We start from the raw sequence: 21,314 nt of genomic DNA on the forward strand, positions 1-21,314 counted from the left end.
ATCTTCTTCTAATCTAAACTTTTCATATCAAAAAATTAAAAATTAAAATAAATTGTGAGTTACGGCAATACTTCTTAGTAAGGTGAGTTGTTTAATATTTATCATTTGTTACTTATATACTTACCACCAATTAAGTTTATTATTTCTTACCACTAAATCTTAACTGTTTATTTCTACCAATCTGGCGGTTATAATTTATGAGAAATTAATAATTAATTAATAAGTGTCATCCAATAAATTATAACCATCAGATTGACAGAAATCAACGATTAAAATTTGATGAGAAAAAGTGATAAACTTAATTAGTGGTTAGTGGATCCCCTTTAAATATTTAGGATTTTAATCTGTACTAGAATAAATATCAATGTTTACTTGTTCTAGATTAAAATCGGTATTTATTCTAATTCAGATTAAAATCTTACATATTTCTACTTAGAATCTAATCCGCTTTATTCATTTATGGTTGATCAAATCATATAAGAAATTGAACAAATAAATCAGGATAAACACACAATAATTGAGACAAATTTTTATTGAAAAATAATTTAAATCAACATAAGAGTAATAATTGGATCCATAACCTTAACTATTAAGAAAATTAATCAGACATATACATATTTGGCTTCAACAAAATGTCAAAAGAAAAGAAAATTAAAATAAATTTCTGGACATAGAACGATGATGATCTCTATCTTTCCACTTCGATCCTCCTTCTATTCGTTCACGATCTCTGTTCTCTGTATTTTTCTCCCTCAGCTGCGCCCCCGTTCCAGAATTACTGATGTTTCCAAAATATTCCCCTTTTGTATCGAAGGAAAACTTTCTTTTAAAAGCTCCAATTAAAAATTAAAAACAATTAAAATTTGAAGACGATGTGACAATAGTGACACGTGACAACCAAAAACAGAAGGCTTGATGCTTTTAGCGGAGAGAGAAGTTGGCGCTAAAAGAACCACACTTGCAATTGTCTTGGAGCTTGGTGCTTCAAGCGCCATCTTGTGGACAAACAGAGAGCATTTGAGATTGGCACTTTTAGCACCATTATGAGAGAGAAGTTGGGGCTAAAAGCGCCACAGCTTTAAGCGCTACTTGCTTCTTGCTTTCCTTGTTTCTCTTGTTATTTGAGCTCTCTAATCTTGGTATTCTTCAATCAGAAAAACTTTTAGAAAACATAATAATTTCATGGAAGTATTTCTAAGAGTGAATCAACAATTAAATCACCATTTTCATATGTTTTGGTTAAATTTGACCCTTAATACATAGTGAGTGAAGGGCATATCATTATCCTCCTCCGTGGAAGACAATTCTTGTTCGACCCACGAACATCCATATCATGTGGAACTAGTTTTTCCAAAGAGAATTTTTCGCATTCACAAAAACTTGAATCCAATATTTTGCTTAAGCGGAATCAAGCATGTACTAGTCTGATTTAAACATCATTTTTAATTACATATGGAGATTAATCAGAAGAAAGTCAGACAGAATGCAAAGAGGCAAGAATGACCTTGATGAAACTCAGGTAAGTTATCGGTGTGCTCCATGTAGTTGTGTATTGTCTTGTACTTAATTATCCCGATTGAGTGATTGTGATTTGTGACTATTGTATTTCTTAAAATTCATTGCACATTACAAAAATTACAACCAGAATAATTGAATTGAGTAATCATGCTTCAATCTTTTTTTATTTTCTCCCCAATCTCGGCCGTACATAGGGATTATTGTGCCAACTTTCTGGCCAATTATGTAGCTTGCCATGATTCCTTTTACATCAAGGATAATTCTCTTACTGTGGAAAGATTAGTCAGTTCATCGAATGCGATACATATAATTATTTTTACAAGAAGTTGCACATTACCTTATTTTCAAAATCTAAGGCTCTGTTTGGTTACTGTTTTTAAATTTTTTTTAATTTTCAGAACAAAAAAATAAAAAAATTTGTTTGGTAAGACCTGATTTGTAAAAAAAGTTTTAAGAACTGTAACTATTTTTTTGTTTTTAGAATCAAATTTAGAGAACATGTCTGAGTTGTTTTTATTTTCTGTTTTGGTTTTAAACTTTCAAAACAAAAAAAAACATAAAAAACAACTGTTTCCATAATTATTCTACAAAACAGTTTTAACAAAAAAAAAAATCAAAACACAATCAAACAGACTCTAATTTATTGATTTTTTGACTCTTATTCTAACTTAAGAAGCAAACAAATAAAAAGTCTACTCATTTTGGTAAGGATTTTAAGCATAAAGCATCAACTGGTTGTGAGTGTTGAATTTCAACGGTGACGGGGGAAAGTTCGAACATTAAATAATTTGGTATCTACAAAAAAATATCAGTTTTTGTTTCTTTTCCCATTTTTTTTTTTTTGCGAAGTAGCACATCTCATGAGTAGGACTTAACCTACATCAATAGCATAGATAAGAACCCATTAGTATTTTGCATTTTTAAATAATTCTGTTAAATATCAGAGATTTGTCTTATTTATAACAAAGTTATGAAAGGAATTGTCTTGCTCGGAGGGAAAAAAAATAGGTGATGTTCAATATGGAGCATATTAAATTAAAGACAGAGATAATTACCCAAAAAAAAAAAAAAAATTAAAGACAGATATAAGGCCACGTAATATCTTTTTTTTGTAGGCTTCACGAATGGGACAGTGTTGGGCTAGCTCTAATATATTTATCGATGATCATTAAATGGGCTTTACCAAGAAATTCCTGCGCCATTAGTCCAATTAATTGCACCGAGCTAAGTTTGCACATGCAATTGTCTTAGGTTGCCAAGCATATAAAAGGAACATCATATATGCAAGACTCATTCCATGAATAACAAATAATAAAGGCAATTTCATCCATCACATCTCACAAATTCTTTAGCCTATAGTAATACCTCTAGTTCTGAAATGACTTCAGTAGGCAAGCTTTCTTACCAGAAACTAAGAAATGAAGAAGAATTGGACGATGAAATACTAGAAAGAGAAGTGAAAAAAACAAGGGCGTGGCTTAAGCTTAGGGCTCTAGGAGGTAGGAGAAGGCCAAGGCTTCGTATCGCTGGCTTGAGGCAATTCCTCGGAAAAAGAACTAAGTTTCTGCCTAGATTCAGAGTCTCGTGGCGTAAGGCTTTGAAGAAGTTGAAGAATGGGCAGAGTCACATGAACGATCTCTTTGGGGGAAATTTTTTGTTTATGCAGGGCAATCCTACTCTAAGATGTGGTAAAAAACCTTATACGGGTTATGGCCTTCAAGGATTATGGACAACATATTCTGTTGGAAGGATCGCCTAGGAAATTTTGCTTTCATGCTACCTAGATATACGTAAATCCTACTACGTATGGTAAATATTTTATCTTTTTATTTATTTACTTTTTGGGGTTTCAAAGGAGGGTTATATGCTACTTATATGATAATCCAACTAAGCAATTACATATTTTATCTTTTTGTCATCTGTGTTTTGCGTCCTTAATTTTTATACGTACATGGAACCACAATAGCAAAAATAACCCCCTTTAATATCAATCTACCATGACTATATATAATCTTGATTTTAATTATAATATTTTACTTTGGGGCAATTCAATGGAAGATCCAGAAATTTTGTATGGGCAAAATTGTAATTTACATATATGTACATTTAAAATTTTAAATCCCACACAAAAATGATATTGAAAAGGATAGTGTAATATATGTAAATTACAATTACGTATTTGATAAATAAAATAACAATAATACTCACAAGTGACAACTAAAGACGTCTATAAATTTTAAGGAAACAACTAATTATATTTAAAAAAAATTATACTTAAAGTTAAATACTATTATGAACTTGAAGAGGGTGATCGTCCACCCTATCTTCTCTCTCTTCACTATTGAGTTCATATGGGGGGTGGGGGAGGTGAATTTAATTATGAAGAAGATGAGCATCTATGTCAAAGAGACCTGACGTACAGAGAAGGCAAAACCAAGATTTAACTTGCAAAGAAAAGAATAATAATTTGCATGACCCGATAATTATTGAGAGTTTTTGATGTTAAAGATTTGACTAAACATAAAAAAAAGTATAATTATTGGCTATAAGACTAGGAAAACACGCTTTGATGGGAAAGTCTGAAAAGGTAGGTGCTAGAGAAGAAAAATCGAAGATTGAGAGATGGAATAAGACGAATAAATTACTGCAATATTTTTTTTTTGCTTGCCTAGTTCATTCCAAGCATGAGACATTTAGCGAACATCGCAATATGAAACACCGAGGTTTTAAAAGTTTAGCTCTATACCAAGAATCTAATCGCAGTTAGAATGAAATAATGGCAGTTTAGTTTATATTAGGAAATTGAGCAGGTGAGTGTGAGAGTATGTGTTTGATTCTTTTCAGTATTATTTTTGAGAAGATTTTAAAGCCTTAATATCGGGACTCCTCCGAATCAAATTAATCGCGAAGCGATGAACCGATTGTAATATCTCATAAAAAAAAGGTTGCAAGTTGTAAAATGAAATTTTAAATGTTGTACAATTGCAACAGTAATAAACTTATAGATTTGTAAAGTGTCAAATTAACTCAAAAGTTAAAATTATTGAATGAGATTTTATTAATAATTTTATATTTTTTTCTAACACGACTACTCACACTAGAGCTATTAAGCTTGGAGGATAGATAATACATCATGTCCACCCTAATTGTATTAAGAAATTGCATAGTATTTAATTATTTTTAATAATAAAATGAGTACAACTCGTTACCACTTAGTCACGTCAACTCTGAGATGTCATTAAAGAATCATTTCACCAAAAAAAATTATTTCAACCGAAAAATTTAAATTGTTAGGGCAAAGATACATTAATAGTTTTATGCAATGTTATTAAAATCGGCCTGATCATTGACCCGGTCGAGGTGCTGGGTCATGGTTCAACCAGTTGGTCACTGGTTAAACTGCATGACCCGATAATTATATGAAATTCTATAATTTATATTAAAAAATTATAAACATACTCAAATATCTAAAAAAATGATAAAAATTTCAAATATTTTAATATAAAAAATAATAAATCATACATTAATATCCAATAAAGGATCAAATATAAATATAATGATCGAGATACGAGGCTTCAGGTTTAGTAAACGACATCTCTAACTATAAATAAAATCAAAATTTTCTACATAGTGCATAATTGAGAAAATATTAGTATTGTAGATACATAACCTATGTAAGTCAATGAGCAAAAAATACTCAAATATGTCCATTATAATTATTTTTTTGAAAAAAAGAATTGGATTTTTTTTGTTCCGAGCCGGGTCATCGATTTTCACAAAAATTGGCCAGGTCGCATCGATTTTAATGCATGGCCGAGCAGTTGCTTCACTGGGATCGATTATATAACCAATTTATCGATTTTAGGTCGACCAGGCCGGTCTGATTTTATTAACATTGATTTTATGTTTCAAAATTGACTTTGAAGATAAAATGATAATTAATGTAAAAAGGAAGAACAACAGTTTTAAGTTTGATAATTGATTTTCATGCGAAGAAATATTTATTTATTTTTTATATTGATGATGCAATGTCATATAAAATAACATCTTTCAGATATTTGCAATACAACTCAATTGGTATTTTTTTTAAAAAAAAATTCGCGAATTCTCTTTATAAATTTCTGATTTTTAGCCCGCGAACTCTCTCTTTATATATTCTGGGAAACATATTTCTTTTGTCACCGCAGATAAAGTTATTTTCAGTGAACTAAAAACGACGTCATTTTAGATTATAAAATTAAAAAATTATAATAACAACGTCATTTTAAACTTACCGAAGATAACTTATCTCCATTAACTGGAAAAATTTTTTACCCATATATCATTGATTCGTAATTTAATAACTATCGTAAAATTTTGAAAATTTTATATTTTAAAATAAATAATCAATCCGAACTCGTTCTTCTTGGAAATTGCATCCTCTAAACGAAATATTACCGAAAACTTTGCATTGGCATTAAGATATATTCGGCTAAACATTTAACGCCCTCTTGGGTGTGATGTATAAGGCATGATAGTATAAGCTTATATTATACGATATGATATTTCAGTTGTTTGGTGCGACCATCGTATAGTATAAGCTTATACAGCAGGACCCCTTTATACATCAAAATGATGTATAACTTAATCCGGCCTAGGAGTGGTGGATTAGGCCTGATAAGGGATTGATGTATTAATATTACTTACAAGTACAATTCCCAAGAACTAATATATCATTTCAATATTTATATATTAAAATAAATTTTTTTAATATATTAATTTTTAAAATATTGGAGGATATTATCTTATACAATATCATATCAAACGCTAGATAGTATTATAATTTAATCAGATCTTATACAATCAGGCCTTATCCTATACTATGCACCAAACATGCCATAATTTTAGAAGCTCACTGTATTTGAAGTTCAATTCATCTAGTTACTTGTTTGGAATAGTTTTATTTTAATAATTACTTTTTAAAAAAAATTCTTTCAAAAACTTTAATTTTTTTTAAAAAATACAAAATAAAATACCAAAAAACACTTGTGGTCCAATTGTTTTTTTTTTTTTCTGGTCCGCCAAACACTAGTTCAGGTGCATTTGGAAGATCGGGTATCGCCAAATCAATCCCAGGACGCCGACAGTTTGATTCTTCCATGGAAAAAATTTACATTCAGGAAATTGAAAATATTTTCATCCATTAAGAGTATTATTTCGAGAATATCTTAAAACAGTTTCCTTCTCGAGCCGATAGTGAGATCAGGGAGCCAAGTATGTAACCTTAAATGGGTGTTATGGTTGTTATAGGGGTGCCTTTACACAACAATGATATGAACCAAGACTACGAGAGGTAATCCCAAGAGAAATGTGTATCAACGGAGGATAGTGTTAAGTGGCTGTAATAGCTCTCTTTGTTGACATAGTAATGAGTCATAAGATAGAGATCAAGTCCCTTTGATATGTAAAATGAGGGGGTATTTATAGATCTCATGATAAAGGGGATGAGGAGATAAGTCAACTATTGAGGGGGTATTTATAGATCTCATGATAAAGGGGATGAGGAGATAAGTTAACTATTATAGGAAATAGGCAAAGTAGCCTGATCTTGTTGTGGCAAGATACCTTGTATGCTAACAACAACTGCGGTTAGGGGTGTTCATTACCCGATTCAAACCGCGGTGACCAAACCGAAAAATCTATAACTGAATAAACTGAAAATCGAAAAATCGAAAATCGAAAAAAACTCACAAATTTTAATTGGATTGGATCGGTTTTTGGATAGGTTGATGAAAACCGATCCAATATATTAATTCCCCTCTATTTACTTGGGTTTTCCCCCATCATAGCTCAAAAATTTCCAAACTCAAGACCCATTAACCCATCAACTAAACCCAAGAAAATATCTAGTCACATCTCATCAACAAAATTTTATCTTTGTAGAGCTTCATATCTTATTGCAAAAAAAAACTATATTATAGTATACTAATACTTTTGTATTTCAAAAAAAATAAAATTTACAAACCAATATACACAAAAGATGTTATTTGCACAGTAATAATGAAATAAATTTTAGGATTTTCAAAAAACCGAAAACCGATCCAATCCAAACCGAAAAAAATTGGATTGGATCGGATCGGATTTGAAAAAAATCCAAATCGAATGGATGATTATATGATCAAATCGAAAGGATTGGATCGGATAATTTTTACTTTCAAAATCGATCCAATCCAGATCGCGAACACCCCTAAATGCGGTGCAGGAAAAGCTGAGGGAGAGGGAACTCCCAGCATGCTGTTTTGATTGAGTGCTGAATAAGACAAAAAGAAATGAGGGAATCCCAACGTAAGGCACTATGATGTCTGATGTTAGGGGGCGTTTGGTTCAGGAATTTTTTTTGGAATAGTAGGGAAATGAGATAGATAGAGAAATGATTGGAAAGATAGATAAAGTGAGATAGGTAGAAAAATGTAAAAAAAAGTTGTTTGGTGGAGAAAAACTTTACTGAGAAAATTAGGTAACTTTATGAAATCAACAGTGCATTAAAAGTCAGGTAACCGGTTTTCCGAAAAATCCCACCTTCAAATTGAGTTTCTAAACAGTGCGGATATCTATCTTTCTCATAAATCCATACAAATTGGATAGATGGATTTTTGGTGAAAAACGTTAAAACAAACATGGTATTTCTAAAAGCCATACTTGAGAAACATAGATATCCTCTAAAAAGCTCTCAACCAAACACCACCTTAGGGGATTCCTTGCATGAGCGTAGGTAAAAGGGTAATACCAAGGCAGAGTTGAAGTGGCTTGAACCCATGATATTGGGCCGTTCTTATTGGGCCTCCCAAGTGGGCCGGCAAAACACTTTTCAATGTTCTTTTTGACATTATATATTAAGAAATTTATTTGTATAAACTTGTATATTCAACTTATATGTAATAATCTAATAAAAAAAAAAGATGCATTATTAATTTATTAAACAAACATTATATTAACTGTTAGATTAATAATGCAATACTGCTTTATTGACATAGCCCAATTTGAAAGTGCAAAAATTTTACGCAACACTCTCTCCTATATTAAATTGAATGAGAGGGAAATTATTATTTTTTTATGTATATTTTATTTTATACATATTTTTAGAAGTTATGACAACACTTTCAATGAAACGCCAGCAAAATTTGCTACTGTTTATCGTCTTGAATGGCACAATATGCACGCCACACGATGACCCTGCGGAGACGGCTGTATTTTTGCTTTGGTATGCTTGTTAAGAAGGTCAAAGGATGGATTTAATAGCCTCATCGGAAGATGAGAAATATAATATGATAGCAACATAAATGTTTACATTTATTCACTATTTTTATTTTATTTAATTTTTTATTATTATTCTTGCTTATTTCCATTCTTGATATAATAATACAATGATTGTGAACTGAGCGTGTTAATGTAAAAGGCAAATAGTTATCCGAAGGTAAAGGATACATTGATTTTATATTATTCAGTTCAGTAATCATTCATTCTCAACTAATGTATCTGCAAGCCCAATTCTTTATTGAAACTAAGGCATGCAGTTGATGAGATCAGCAATCATGCATCTGCAAAGAAGTGATACTTTTGGATGTTGTTGACGATCAACCGAACCGCAGAAATTGTGGTTATTATTGTAAGCAGAGAAGAAAAAACGATGTTGAACCAATGCCACGCCTTCTTCTCTGTTCTAGCTGTCCTTCCCTTAACCTTAAAATTGAATCAAAGGCACAAACAAAAGAGTTAGATATGTTCATATAGATGTCCAAGTCCAACTTACTCTACTAGTCTACTTGGTTTGTTAGTTATAGCTTCGTTTGTGTAGTGTAATTATCATAAATAACCTTGATGAAGACCATGCTTGGGAACGTGAAGGTCAGGGGAATGAGTGAAAATGAGCCCAGCAAGTTTACAAAATCACCCATAAAAGGAAATGCAGCAGAGACAAATGTGTTCCCTGCAAAGAAGAGCGCACGTAGGAGAAATAAGCGTTTCAAGTTCTCTCCTGAATGCATTCCCTTCCCAATTTCTAGAAATCTAGTGTCCAAAGCCTCATGAATTGGTGCTACAAACATCTGCATTATTTATAAAAGGACAAAAACACACCCTTCAATTTGTTAGGTATAAACTTTTTTTATATCATGCTAAAATTAAATCAAACTGTCCAAAAACATGCTTTTTTTTATATATAAAAAAGCAGCATGTGAGAACTACTATTCCGTCTTGAATAAAACTGGCCATATGCTAAAATCTTACGTACATGTTGGGAGACTATTGATTGCAGAAAGACAATGGCATTAATGAGGACGTTGATCCATTTGGGACCACTTAAGTTTTCAGGAAGGTATGCAGATGCCATTGACCCATAAGCCCAATAACCCATTATGGTAACACCATAGTAGAAAAGGACACCCACTGTATATTGTGAATACAGGGCCTTTCTCATGTTCCCCACTGCTGGCTTACGTAGAGTGGACTGCATCCATATAGCGAAAAAAAAAAAAAACAAATTTCACTCAACATCATAATTCATAGCATTTATTATAGGTAGACCCACACAAGGTGGAAGCAAATAAATTTTTCACAAAGATATCTGTGCAAATTAATGCATATAAGTTATCTGTATTTATTTTCAAAACGACGTTATTTTGGGATTGAAAGATTAGAAAATTATAATTACAAAGACTATAATAATCCTGAAATAAATTAAAATTACAAAAACACCATGATTTTCGTCCCAAAACAACGTCGTATTGAGCTTACTGCAGATAAATTATCTGCAGTAACTGCAGAAAAAGTGAACTCTAAATTTTTTCTATGATCAGTTTTAATTTATGGGATTAGTGTTTCTCCAAAAAGTGTGAAACTCATATTTTTTTTTTTTTTCTCTCTTCTCTTCACATGGGGCCTATACATTTTTTTACATGTAGAAGATAAAATTATTTTCTATAAAAAAAACATTAATCCATTAATTTATATAGGAAAAAAAATAGAAATATGACCTGTATCTCGGGGAGCAAGCCACTGGTGTTGCTAACAATTATAGCAGAAATGGCACCAAAAGCATTGAACACCTTGCTCACTTTGCTTCCGCTTATGTCAAAATCCCTATTCGAATTTGATTTCCCTTCCAACCACAAATAGTTGGTGGGGTGAGCATAATTTAATGCTAGGTACTATGATTTGGAAGGAGGACAAGTTCAGGAGAAAATATCTTTTAAAGCTAAAATTAAAACAAAATGCTTAATTACCATCTTTAACTAAGACAATCAGAAGCAATGTTATGTATGCGATAGTGATAACCGCAGAAGCTCCCAGCCAATTTTTCATTGCAGACATTGTTGGAATGAAGAAGGAAAAAATGAAGTAAACAGCTCCTGTTATGACTATGTAGTATTGGAGCCTCAAGGGTGAATGATTGAATTCTGAGTTGATTTCCTGCAGTAAACAACCGTTTTCTCTGAAATGAACTAACTCATTCATTCGACCCCATATTTATATATATATGGGGTTTGTTAATTGTGAGAGGTACTTGATCTTACTTTAAGTGCCTTGCCTCCTAGGAGAATGAAACCCATATTTCCAAGAAGAAGGGTGAAAAACTGGAAAGCCCATGTCAAGTGATACATATTCTTGCCTTGAGAAATTTAAGGAAAAATTCAATTAATGATCTCCTTCAGCTAAGATTTAATTAAAGCTTGGATAAGAAATTATAAAAGTATGATATTTTGAAGGCAAGTTCTAATATCATGTACACAACGAAAAACTTAATTACCATAAACATATCCCATAAGATCTCTGTATCTGATGAATCTCCTGCCATCAATGAACTGAAATGCTGCCAAGAGCCAGTTGGCATAGGCGGTGTAGAGTCCCACAACAACAAGGCCTATGAGACCCCAAGTCCAACCCAGTGGCACCATGATCAGATTAGAAAAAGTTAGTATCCACCCGCAGTTGAAGCTTGTCACCAACATCAACCCCACTTGTTGCCACGAATCTGCAAATTGTAATCAATTTCGTCACAAAAAGGAGAATCTCAAATCTTTAGGAAACCTGATAATTGAGGACTTCACTTGTAAGAGTGTGGATAATCATGTATGGGACTATTCGACTGTTTTATAAACTTAAAAACAGAAAATTATGTATCACAAAAAATAAAACCTTGAACATAAATGAGCAGAGAATGAATGTTGTATTACCGTTGTCAATAGTATGAGCAGAAGCGAGGCCATAATCATCATTTTGGGTATCCTTTTCTTGGCCCTGTTCGAGGTTCAGAGTGTGTGAGTTGCCACTGGTTGCTCTTCCTTCTACATCCATGTTGAGATGGTGAATGTCAGATCTCTGGGGAAAAAAGTGGGTTTGATGTTTGACTATCACGACACACTATCACCAATAATATAGAGGTTTGATGTTGGACTATCACTATACATTATCGCCAATAACAAATAAAAAACCGTTTATGCAGCCACTTGATATAAGATTAGCCATATGACTTTATCTTCGGCCATCTCTTTTTTAACTATGTATTTTTGAAAATATATACAGTTAAAAAGGGTACATAAAGATATAAGTTTAGGGATAGGATATTGTGACACCCAAGTTATGTTACACCCATGTGACACCCAGTCAATCTCACTGTTAGATCGCTTACGTTGATCCAACGGTTATATTTATTTCCATCTTTGTATGGTCATGATTTTCCAAATTTAAAGTGAAAGCATTAAATATGGAAAATCATAACCATACAAAGGTAGAAATAAATATAAAATATTAAATTTGGGAAATCATGACCATACAAAGATGGAAATAAATATAACCGTTGGATCAACATAAGTGATCTAACGGTGAAATTGACTGGGTGTCACATGGGTGTAAGATAACTTGGGTGTCACAATATCCTATCCCATAAGTTTATCTTAAATTGTCGTGTATATATATATATATATATAGAAAGATTATATTTACAAACTTTTTATTTATAAACTCTTATAAATTACAGTATGTCTGACTGGTCATATACTAATTAAGAGTGTATAATCGGTCATACTTAGTATAATTTATAAAAAAAAATTATAAACGAATCTTTCCCCGTATATATACATATATATATATGTATGTATATGTATGTATATGTATGTAATTTTAATGTTTCTACAATCAATGCAAATAAATTATTTACATTCATTCTTAAAACGACATCGTTTTGGGTTAGAAGATTAAAAAATTATAATGATAAAGACTAGGGGTGTAAATGGGTTGGGCTAGGCTAGGCTTTGACTTAAATAGGCTAGGCCTACGTAAAAAATATTGGGTATGACATGCTCTATCAGCCTGTGTAGGCCCCAAATTACTAGTCTGGCCTGACCTATATTTAAAAAATAAAAGTCTTGGCCTAGGCCTATTAGCCGGTTTAAGTCCATTAAATATTCAACAATTAAAAGAATAACTAAAATAATATTATTTTATTATTCAAAATAATTAAAATAATAATTTTATTTATTATATTTTAAATAAATAATATGATATAAGCCGGCCTATAGGCTTATAGCCCCGTCATATACAAAAGAGCCTATGGCCTATTTTCTAAATAAGTTTTGTTAAAAGCCTATGCCTGTTCAATTTTACTATTTATAATATGTCAAGCCTGACCTAATATAGGCTAGGCCGTAGGCCCCTGTAGGCCGGCCTAGCCCATTTACACCCCTAATAAAAACTATTGTAGCCTTGGAATAAGTTGTAAGTGTAAAAATACATTGATTTTCTTCCCAAAATAACATCGTTTAAAACTCAATGCAGATAATTTATCTACATTCATTACACAAAAAACAAACCATATATATATAGGGAATAAAGTCTCTAAAGTGACTTTAGAGAACTCTCTCTGCTGTTTATGGAAACGATACCATTTTCGTCTTTTTTCTTTCTTTTCTTTTTTTGATACAATGCTTTTGTCTTTTTTTAAAAGTAAAAAGAAGAAACCAAATTTCTTTTTTCTCCTTGTCCAGTTTCAGCGCGAGAAAAGCAAGCAAAAGAAGAACACCATTACACATTCTCAGTTTCTTATTTGTCCATGGATTTTATCAGTTACACATTCTCATATCCTTCTTAGCAATCGTTCATGTGCTTTACAATGTTGTCACAATGCTTCTTCGGAGACTAAAAGTTTGTTTGTTCTTTTATTTTTTGTAGACTAGTTAGAATTTTTGTTTTTGTTTTCCCATATCTGCACATTAATGATATTGAGTTGAGGGGTATTCACCTTATGACTTTTTCTTGCTTTGGAAGCGTGAGTGTGGATCATTTATTATATTTTTGGTAATGTGATTATATCTTTAGGTGGTGAGCAAGAAAGCAAAAGAGAGACCAGGAACTTCTACAACTACTCTAACACAAGATTAGTTCCTCTCATGGAAGCTCCATAAGGTTTTTCTTTCTCTTGCTTTCCTTATTACTTAATTAGGGTTTTTTTCTTTCTTTCTCTGTTTATTGTGTTTTAAATTCTATTTTTTTGGTACACTTTTTTATAATGGGTAGAATGTTATATGATTTTAGAAACTGGATATATCGACTCATGCTTTTGTTCTTGTTTTTTTTCCCTCTATGTTCAGATGAAGTTTTGTTTTCCAGTTTCTTGCTTCTTCTTTTTTTGTAGAGTAGTTTCTTGCTTTTGATCGCAAACAACAATTATATTCTCAGTTTTTGCTATTATGTTCTTGATACAAACAAGAAACCGAATATATGGACTCGTAATTCCTTTCTTTTTTTCTTTACAGGTTATTGATGGAACACTCCCAAATAACAACTATTGAAGACATGAGTGAAAGTTTAGTATCTTTAGATGACATTGTTGAATTGGAGAAAGATAGCGATGAGTTAAGCGAAGATGTTCAGTGTGAAATTATGAATCAAGACAAAGGTGATGATTTTAGGAAGGACAATTGCCAAGAAATTATAGGAGCTGATAATGAGTTTAATGAGCCTCCTGTGGTGGGTAGAGTTTTTGAGACAGCTGAAGAAGCTTATGATTTTTACAATGATTATGCAAAAGTTAAGGGGTTCGGAATATGTAAGCATTACTCTAATAGGAGTAGAAGAACACAACAACCATGTTTGAGGAATTATGTGTGCTCAAAGCAAGGTGTCAAGAATCTAAATGATAAAAGAATTGATGTTAGCAATGTCAAAAGGCGAAGAGATACAAGGACTAATTGTTTGGCGATGTTTCAAATAAAGTTAGTGAATGGATTATGGAAAGTGGAGAAGTTCAATAATTCACATAATCATCCATTGATTAACACTCCATCAAAGGTGAACAAGTTTCCTTCTCATAACGATTTACATCGCTCAAATTTTACTAAATCCATTGTTTCTAAACTTCATGGGGAGGGTTTAACGTCGTCAAAAATCTCAAAGGTGGTGAATGTTATGAACAAAGAAGTTAACATCACTTCGGATCAAATTAGCACTATTATATCAAGCCAACGTAAGAATAATGTAGGGAGAGAATGTCAGGGCATCATCAAACACTTTCAGAAGAAGTCTGCTCTCGATAGATGTTTTTATTTTGATATATAGTTGGCAGAAGATGGTACATTAAGAAGCGTCTTTTGGGCGGATGGTAGGTCGAGAGCTTCCTATGGTCAATTTAGGGAAGTCCTTGTCTTTGATCTGACTTATAAAATAAACAAGCTCAAGTTTCCTTTTGCCCCTTTTGTTGGGGTTAATCACCATAGGCAATCAATTTTATTTGCTGCTGCTTTGTTAGAGGATGAAATAGAGGCAACCTTTACTTGGTTGTTTAAAAAGTTTCGGACATGCATGTTTGATAAGTCTCCAGTTGCTATTATTACTGATCAAGACAAAGCAATGGAGAAAGCAATTGCTACGATATTTCCAGGAGCACGACATCAATTTTGTGCATGGCACATAAAAAAGCATGTTTTGGAGCATAGTCAAGCATTACATGCACAATTTAAAGATAGTTTTGACATTGACTTTCGTGCATGGTATAAAAGTCGAAGCATAGATGAATTTGAAGACAACTAAGAAGCATTAAGAACTAAATATGATATTAAAGCAAGTAGTTGGTTGGCTAACATGTATGCTTCACGTAACCATTGGGCAAAGGCGTACTTGAAAGATATTTTTTTTGCTGGAATGACTACAAGTGGCCGAAGTGAGAGCATCAATGCATTTTTTGATGGATATGTCAACTCCAACACAATGTTAAATGACTTTGTTACCCAGTATGATAAAGCAATCAAGTCTAGAAGAGATGCTGAAGAAGATGAAGATTTTAAAACTAGAAATACAAAAGCAAATTTGGAGAGTAATCATCCAATTGAAACAATAGCTGGAGAGCGCTACACAAGAAAACTGTTTGAAATTTTTAAAAAAGAGTGGAGGTCTGCCACACAAGATTACTTTCACAAAAAGGTGTCAATAGATGAGCAAAATATTAGGTACCGAGTAGGGTCTCACAAAGTTAATAAAGAGTTGTGGGCAATTGTTGATTACAATTTGATAGAAAGTTCCATTACTCATTGTTCTTGTACAAAGTTTGAGACAATATTTTGTACATCTTCATGAAGAAACAAATGATGACCCTTCCTGAAAAGTATATTTTGACTAGATGGACCATGAATGCAAGCTATAAGGCTCAAAATATTTTGTCTGTTCATTCTAAAACAACTAATAGTGAAGTAAGTGCTTTGTCTTTGTTGTCAACTCAGTCGAAGTGCAATTTGGCTATTTCGGAAGCAAAAGATTGTTTTCATGAAATTAGAAGGTTTGATGCTATTATTGATGAATTATTTCAACAACAATTAGAAAGAAAGAGAAAAAGAATTGAAGAAGAAACCATAAGCTTAAGGAATAATAGTTTCATTAGAAAGTTGCTCCTAATGACATTGCAGATTTTTGTATAAGAGATTGGAAGTTGTAGCAGCTATAGAAGAGAAGAAATTATTTTGGTGTTTGTAAAGTTGCATTGTAAAGATATCTTGTAAAGTTGAGTATAGATATCCTTTTTGAATGAAACCAGTTGCATTGTAAAGATAACTTTATATTGTTTATTTCTGGAAAGTTTTATATTATTTTGATGTACGTACTGTTCCCAGTAATTAATTGTAGCCAACTGTTTTGCTAAAAATTTGACAGCAATGCAAACTTTCCATGCACATATATTGAGATGTATAACTCTTATTGATATGAATTATATATTATTTTAAATTTGTCAAAGAGTAGTACAAAAGCTAAATTTGATAAAACAAACACATGTGATGAATCACTCACATAGAATAATTATGTACATGGATTCAAATTACATTGGACACATATATCTTATAGTGACTCCTAAAATTCAAGTTACAACTCACACACAATATCCTATAAGTTACAACTGATACACAATATTCTATAATGACTCTTCCTACTCGTAGTGTTCCTTGAAGTCTATGTGAAAGCCTTCTTTTAAAGGATCTTCCATATTGATTACTTTCATGCCTTTCATTTGGATGGTTCCTATTGCAATATCCTTAGCATGTTTCCTGGTCAGCTTTTCTGGCTGATGCAGCAACATCCTGCAAAAAGGAATACACACACTATCAATTTGGAGACTCTATATAGGATCAACCTCTCCTTTCTATTAATGGAAACTTATCCTCATTTGAAATTATAGATCATAGTTTAGATGATGCAGAGTGTTAGGAACTGTAATTGTATGCATTTCATCAATGCATAGTAAACTGAATACTCAATACCGTAGCTCTTCTGTTTCAGGATCATATAACTTGAAGAATATTAAAACATCATCCTTGTCCTTGTCAGGTGGTGCAATGGGTTGTAAATCCTAATCAATAATGTAGTTTGTCAACATTTCTGAGTTTGGGAATGAGTATATCATGCTATCGAAGAAGTATACAACATCCACATTAATACAAATGTTACCAGCCCAAGCTCCACTTCCAAAAACAATTTTAGTTCTGCATTGTGGACATTGTAAAATATTTATATGAAAAATATTTGAATGAATAACCAAAAATGAATCACCAAAATTTTTAGTTCTGCATTGTTGACATTGTGGACAATTTTAGTTCCAACTGCAGGAAGAAATGAATCACCAAAAATTGAGCACCCCACCAGCATAACTATAACAAACTACAGGATCCAAAACATTTAGTATGAAAAATATTTATTCGGGTTACATTTTTTATTCATTTTTAAGAAATATAAAACAGCTAGCCAAAGATGGCAGAAATAAAAAAAACAAATCCAACAAACAGAGAATCAACAGTTGGTCCAGCCTGAGAAATGGAATCTGAAAAAATGCAATCAGCCAGGATAACCGTGAAATTAGATGGTTGATTAAGATGACATGAAGCATAGAACAGATTCAATAAAATAAATAAATGTGGGGTAAAAGGAATTCATTTGGTAGAAAACTAACATTGATATAAATGCAAGAACCTAAACAATCAGAGATGAAAAAATCATAGATAAGAAGCTTGAAGTGGGATGTATGATTAATTAAACTAATATTATGAAGATATTATGTGTCATGGGAGAATGTAAAACTATTTGTCTCATGTGTAATATTATGTTTCAGTTGGTTTAATTAATAAAAAAGGGCATTATGATAATTGACGATTTAAGAGAGTTAAGGGAGTTATTTATAACTAGTAACTGGTGACATGGTTCAGTTACGTTCAAAAGAAACTGGAGGTTCTCTGATAAAAGTTTTTCAGAATTTTCTCTCCATCATTGTCTACCCATAAAGGTTGTATCCAATCCCTGTCAAAGAAGATACAAGTATAGAAGAAGGTTAAGACTCTGAGAAAAGACGTTCAACCATTTAAAATTCTTCCGCATTAATGGACAAATGTACGCTTATGTGAAACTAATGAATTCTGGAGATCCTCTGCCACGTTCTTGAATGATCATTGTTGAACATGAATTATTGAATTACTGATGAATGCTTACATGAAATGCTTACATCATAGGCTTACAACTCAGAGTCGCTTACATCATAGGCTTACAAATCAGAGTCGTTGATTTTTTTTTATCTAACGGCTCTCAGATGAGATGTCAAATTTAAAATTTGACACTGGTGTCAAAGGATCCTACCTCATATATATATATATATATATATATATGGTGACAAAGGAGATAAAATTATCTTCTACATATGGAGCCCATATAAATCTGAAAATAAGAGAGAGAGAAAATAATTTCCCGTACTTTATCTATGTAAAAAATAATTTCATCTTCCAAACAAAGACATTAAACAATATATAGATATTATTCGCTGTGACCAAATATGGATTCAGAATCAGGATAGGTATGAAAAGATTCGAAATGATTCCTTCGTTCTAATGGCACAATCAGCGTCGAAGAAGTTCTATCCACCACGTAAAATTTCAATTTGCCCAGTCGATATACTGGGTAGGTATTATCACTTAAAATATATTTTTTTAATTTTTTTTTAATTATGTCGGTTATCGGAGTCACAATATTTTATAGACTTATTTATAAAACACAAGACTTTTATTGTCCGTAGTCAATGGTCGAAATATAATTTTTGCTAATATTTATAAAGTGGATTAAATTATAATAACTAATTGAAGTTGTATTTAATTTTTAATTAATTTAAAATAAATCATAATTACAAATTATTAAATTATAAATAAATATAGTTCTTTTTTTTCATAATAAATATAGTTGTATTTACTTATTTTAAAATTAGTTTCATTTTAATTTTTATAGCTTTATTATTGACAACGAATTAAAAGTTTGTGTTAATTAATAAACTCCTGTAACTTTATATACAGATTTTAGTGTTTTTTGAGATAAAGGTTATTTTTTATAATTTTAAAATAATATTTTTTAAATTTCAGGAGATAATTTTATTTTTTTAAAACAAGTGAAACACTTTTCCTTATATATATATATATGCATTTGAAATAGTCGCATTATTTAATGATTTTATATAAAATATAATTTTTCGTACTTTTAAATTTTAAATATTTATATTCGTTTTTTAAAAGAATTGTTAAAATTAAAGACTCGAAAAACACATGTATTAGGTTAATTTTGATGTATACTCAAATAATGTATAAAATGATTATGAATTAAAGTAAAATTATTTAATATAATATAAACATTTAAAACCTTCCATCTAAATTGTGTATTATGAAAGAAAAAGTAATCTGATAAAAAGTTATTCAATAAATTTTTAATTGACGCCTTATATTATATTATAAATTTAATGTTTCTCCTGCTAGTCCTTTTAAAACATTCTTTTTTATACAATGAAGTTTTAATTCTAGAAACAAAATAAAATAAGGGAAAAGTGTCTATACATTTAAATTACACAACTTACATCCTTTCACTCTCATAAAGAGGTGGGACCCACAACTTTATTTTTTTTGTCAACTCTCTCTCCTCCTTTATCTATCTCTTTCTCTCTCTTAAAATGACACAACTTTACATCCTTCAAAATTATACACACTTTTCCCATAAAATAAACATCTAGATATGCAAATGAATCACTTGATTTTCTTCAATTGCTCGAATCGAAGTCATCCCTCAAACTTTGTATTCAATGCAATGACACACTAATGTGGGATCTTAGACGGCAACTAAAAACAGAATAAAAATAAGAGCAAATATCCTTTTGGTCCTTAACAAAAAAATACGGTCCCACTTTAGTCTTTTATAAAAAAAAATTAGTCAGTTGGTCTTTAATAAATTCAAAGTGGACTCATTTAGTTGAAATCATGGTCCCTCACAATTTCAAAAAAGACTCATATTAGTCCCTCAAAAGGACTAAAATGGGTCAACTTTGAATTTGTTAGGAACCAACTGACTAATGTTTTTTATAAGGAACTAAAGTGGGAACCGTGTTTTTTGCTACGTACTCAGAAGAGTATTTACTCTAAAAATAATTAACCGTATAGAAGGAGGTACATAGGCTGATAGGCATACGGATACGGGGGCATGAGAAAAACAAGGTAGACGAAATTTACCAGTACGTAATACAAGAGGCAGCAGGGAATCAGGACGGCAGCGAAGATTCAACGTCAGTGTGTTGACAGACTGAATACTCTAAAGAGGGAAGGACAAAACACCATTCAATCTTCTCAAATATATAAAATAACACTCATTTTCACCTTAAATGTACACTCCTTCCACATAATTTACGTTATTCTTACCGAATATCCTTCTTGACCATAGTTTATTTTTTATTTTTTTATTTTGTTTCTAGAAGGTCATCATTTTCATACATCATCAGTTGTTGTGTTATAAAGCTACATTTTTTTTTTCTTTTACACCGTGGGCAACGCAGAAATTGGAAACCACACGTTTTAGCTTTTTTTTTTTCTTTTTTTTAAGTATAATTTCGGGTATCCTTTAGTTTACAGTGAAAAACTAATTTCTCAAAGCATAAAGATATTGAAGTGAATTTTATCCCTATTAATAGTTTTTTTTTTTTAGTACAAAAGGAGGGGCTAGGCCCCAAAGACAGAAAAACTAAATAGCAAAATCTAGACTACTGCTAGCATCTTGGAGCAATAGTTGCTGCAAATTAGGTTGGGGCACAGTGAATAACTTGATTCCATGGCCCATATCAGAGGACACCTTGGCTAGCCAGCGGGCGCAATGGTTGTTGTACGTGGGTGTGTATCCCATTTTAATATTCCAATTTTTCTTAAGCCACTCTTTGATTCTGGAAGATACACATGAGTCTCTAGTAGGATCATGATCCATTTGAAGGATATTAA

The 21,314-nt window shown here is 31.6% G+C and overlaps 3 protein-coding genes across 3 annotated transcripts; 2 read left to right on the plus strand and 1 right to left on the minus strand.

Annotated features, from left to right (window-relative positions):
* Window positions 1–9,016: 9,016 nt before the first annotated feature.
* Window positions 9,017–11,864, minus strand: LOC133308290 (proline transporter 1-like). The gene is made up of 8 exons (XM_061508898.1): window positions 11,730–11,864; window positions 11,303–11,527; window positions 11,070–11,164; window positions 10,779–10,965; window positions 10,530–10,654; window positions 9,788–10,003; window positions 9,372–9,602; window positions 9,017–9,237 (listed from the first exon to the last, which is right to left on the minus strand). The coding sequence occupies exons 1-8, from the start codon at window positions 11,848–11,850 to the stop codon at window positions 9,088–9,090; spliced, it is 1,350 nt and encodes a 449-aa protein (XP_061364882.1). The 5' UTR covers window positions 11,851–11,864; the 3' UTR covers window positions 9,017–9,087.
* A 2,482-nt stretch (window positions 11,865–14,346) lies between these two features.
* On the plus strand, window positions 14,347–15,579 carry LOC133308270 (protein FAR1-RELATED SEQUENCE 5-like). Its single transcript, XM_061508878.1, has 2 exons — window positions 14,347–15,016; window positions 15,116–15,579. Exons 1-2 carry the CDS (start codon window positions 14,347–14,349, stop codon window positions 15,577–15,579), a joined length of 1,134 nt encoding a protein of 377 aa, XP_061364862.1.
* Window positions 15,580–15,630: 51 nt separating this feature from the next.
* Window positions 15,631–16,122, plus strand: LOC133308271 (protein FAR1-RELATED SEQUENCE 5-like). Its single transcript, XM_061508879.1, has one exon. It carries the CDS (start codon window positions 15,631–15,633, stop codon window positions 16,120–16,122), a length of 492 nt encoding a protein of 163 aa, XP_061364863.1.
* Window positions 16,123–21,314: the final 5,192 nt, after the last annotated feature.

Source organism: Gastrolobium bilobum, unplaced genomic scaffold (assembly GCF_033153095.1).
Source record: "Gastrolobium bilobum isolate Gb01-03AN ecotype WA unplaced genomic scaffold, APGP_CSIRO_Gbil_v1 utg10499, whole genome shotgun sequence".
In the NCBI taxonomy this organism is placed as follows: Eukaryota; Viridiplantae; Streptophyta; class Magnoliopsida; order Fabales; family Fabaceae; genus Gastrolobium; species Gastrolobium bilobum.

Coding starts and splice junctions, on each gene's coding strand:
- LOC133308270 (XM_061508878.1), top strand. CDS start 14,347: ATGAGTGAAAGTTTAGTATCTTTAGATGACATTGTTGAATTGGAGAAA. Junction 15,017..15,115: donor CACTATTATATCAAGCCAAC/GTAAGAATAATG, acceptor TATAGTTGGCAG/AAGATGGTACATTAAGAAGC.
- LOC133308290 (XM_061508898.1), bottom strand. CDS start 11,850: ATGGATGTAGAAGGAAGAGCAACCAGTGGCAACTCACACACTCTGAAC. Junction 11,528..11,729: donor TGCTCATACTATTGACAACG/GTAATACAACAT, acceptor TACAATTTGCAG/ATTCGTGGCAACAAGTGGGG. Junction 10,655..10,778: donor GATTGTCTTAGTTAAAGATG/GTAATTAAGCAT, acceptor TGTGGTTGGAAG/GGAAATCAAATTCGAATAGG.
- LOC133308271 (XM_061508879.1), top strand. CDS start 15,631: ATGTATGCTTCACGTAACCATTGGGCAAAGGCGTACTTGAAAGATATT.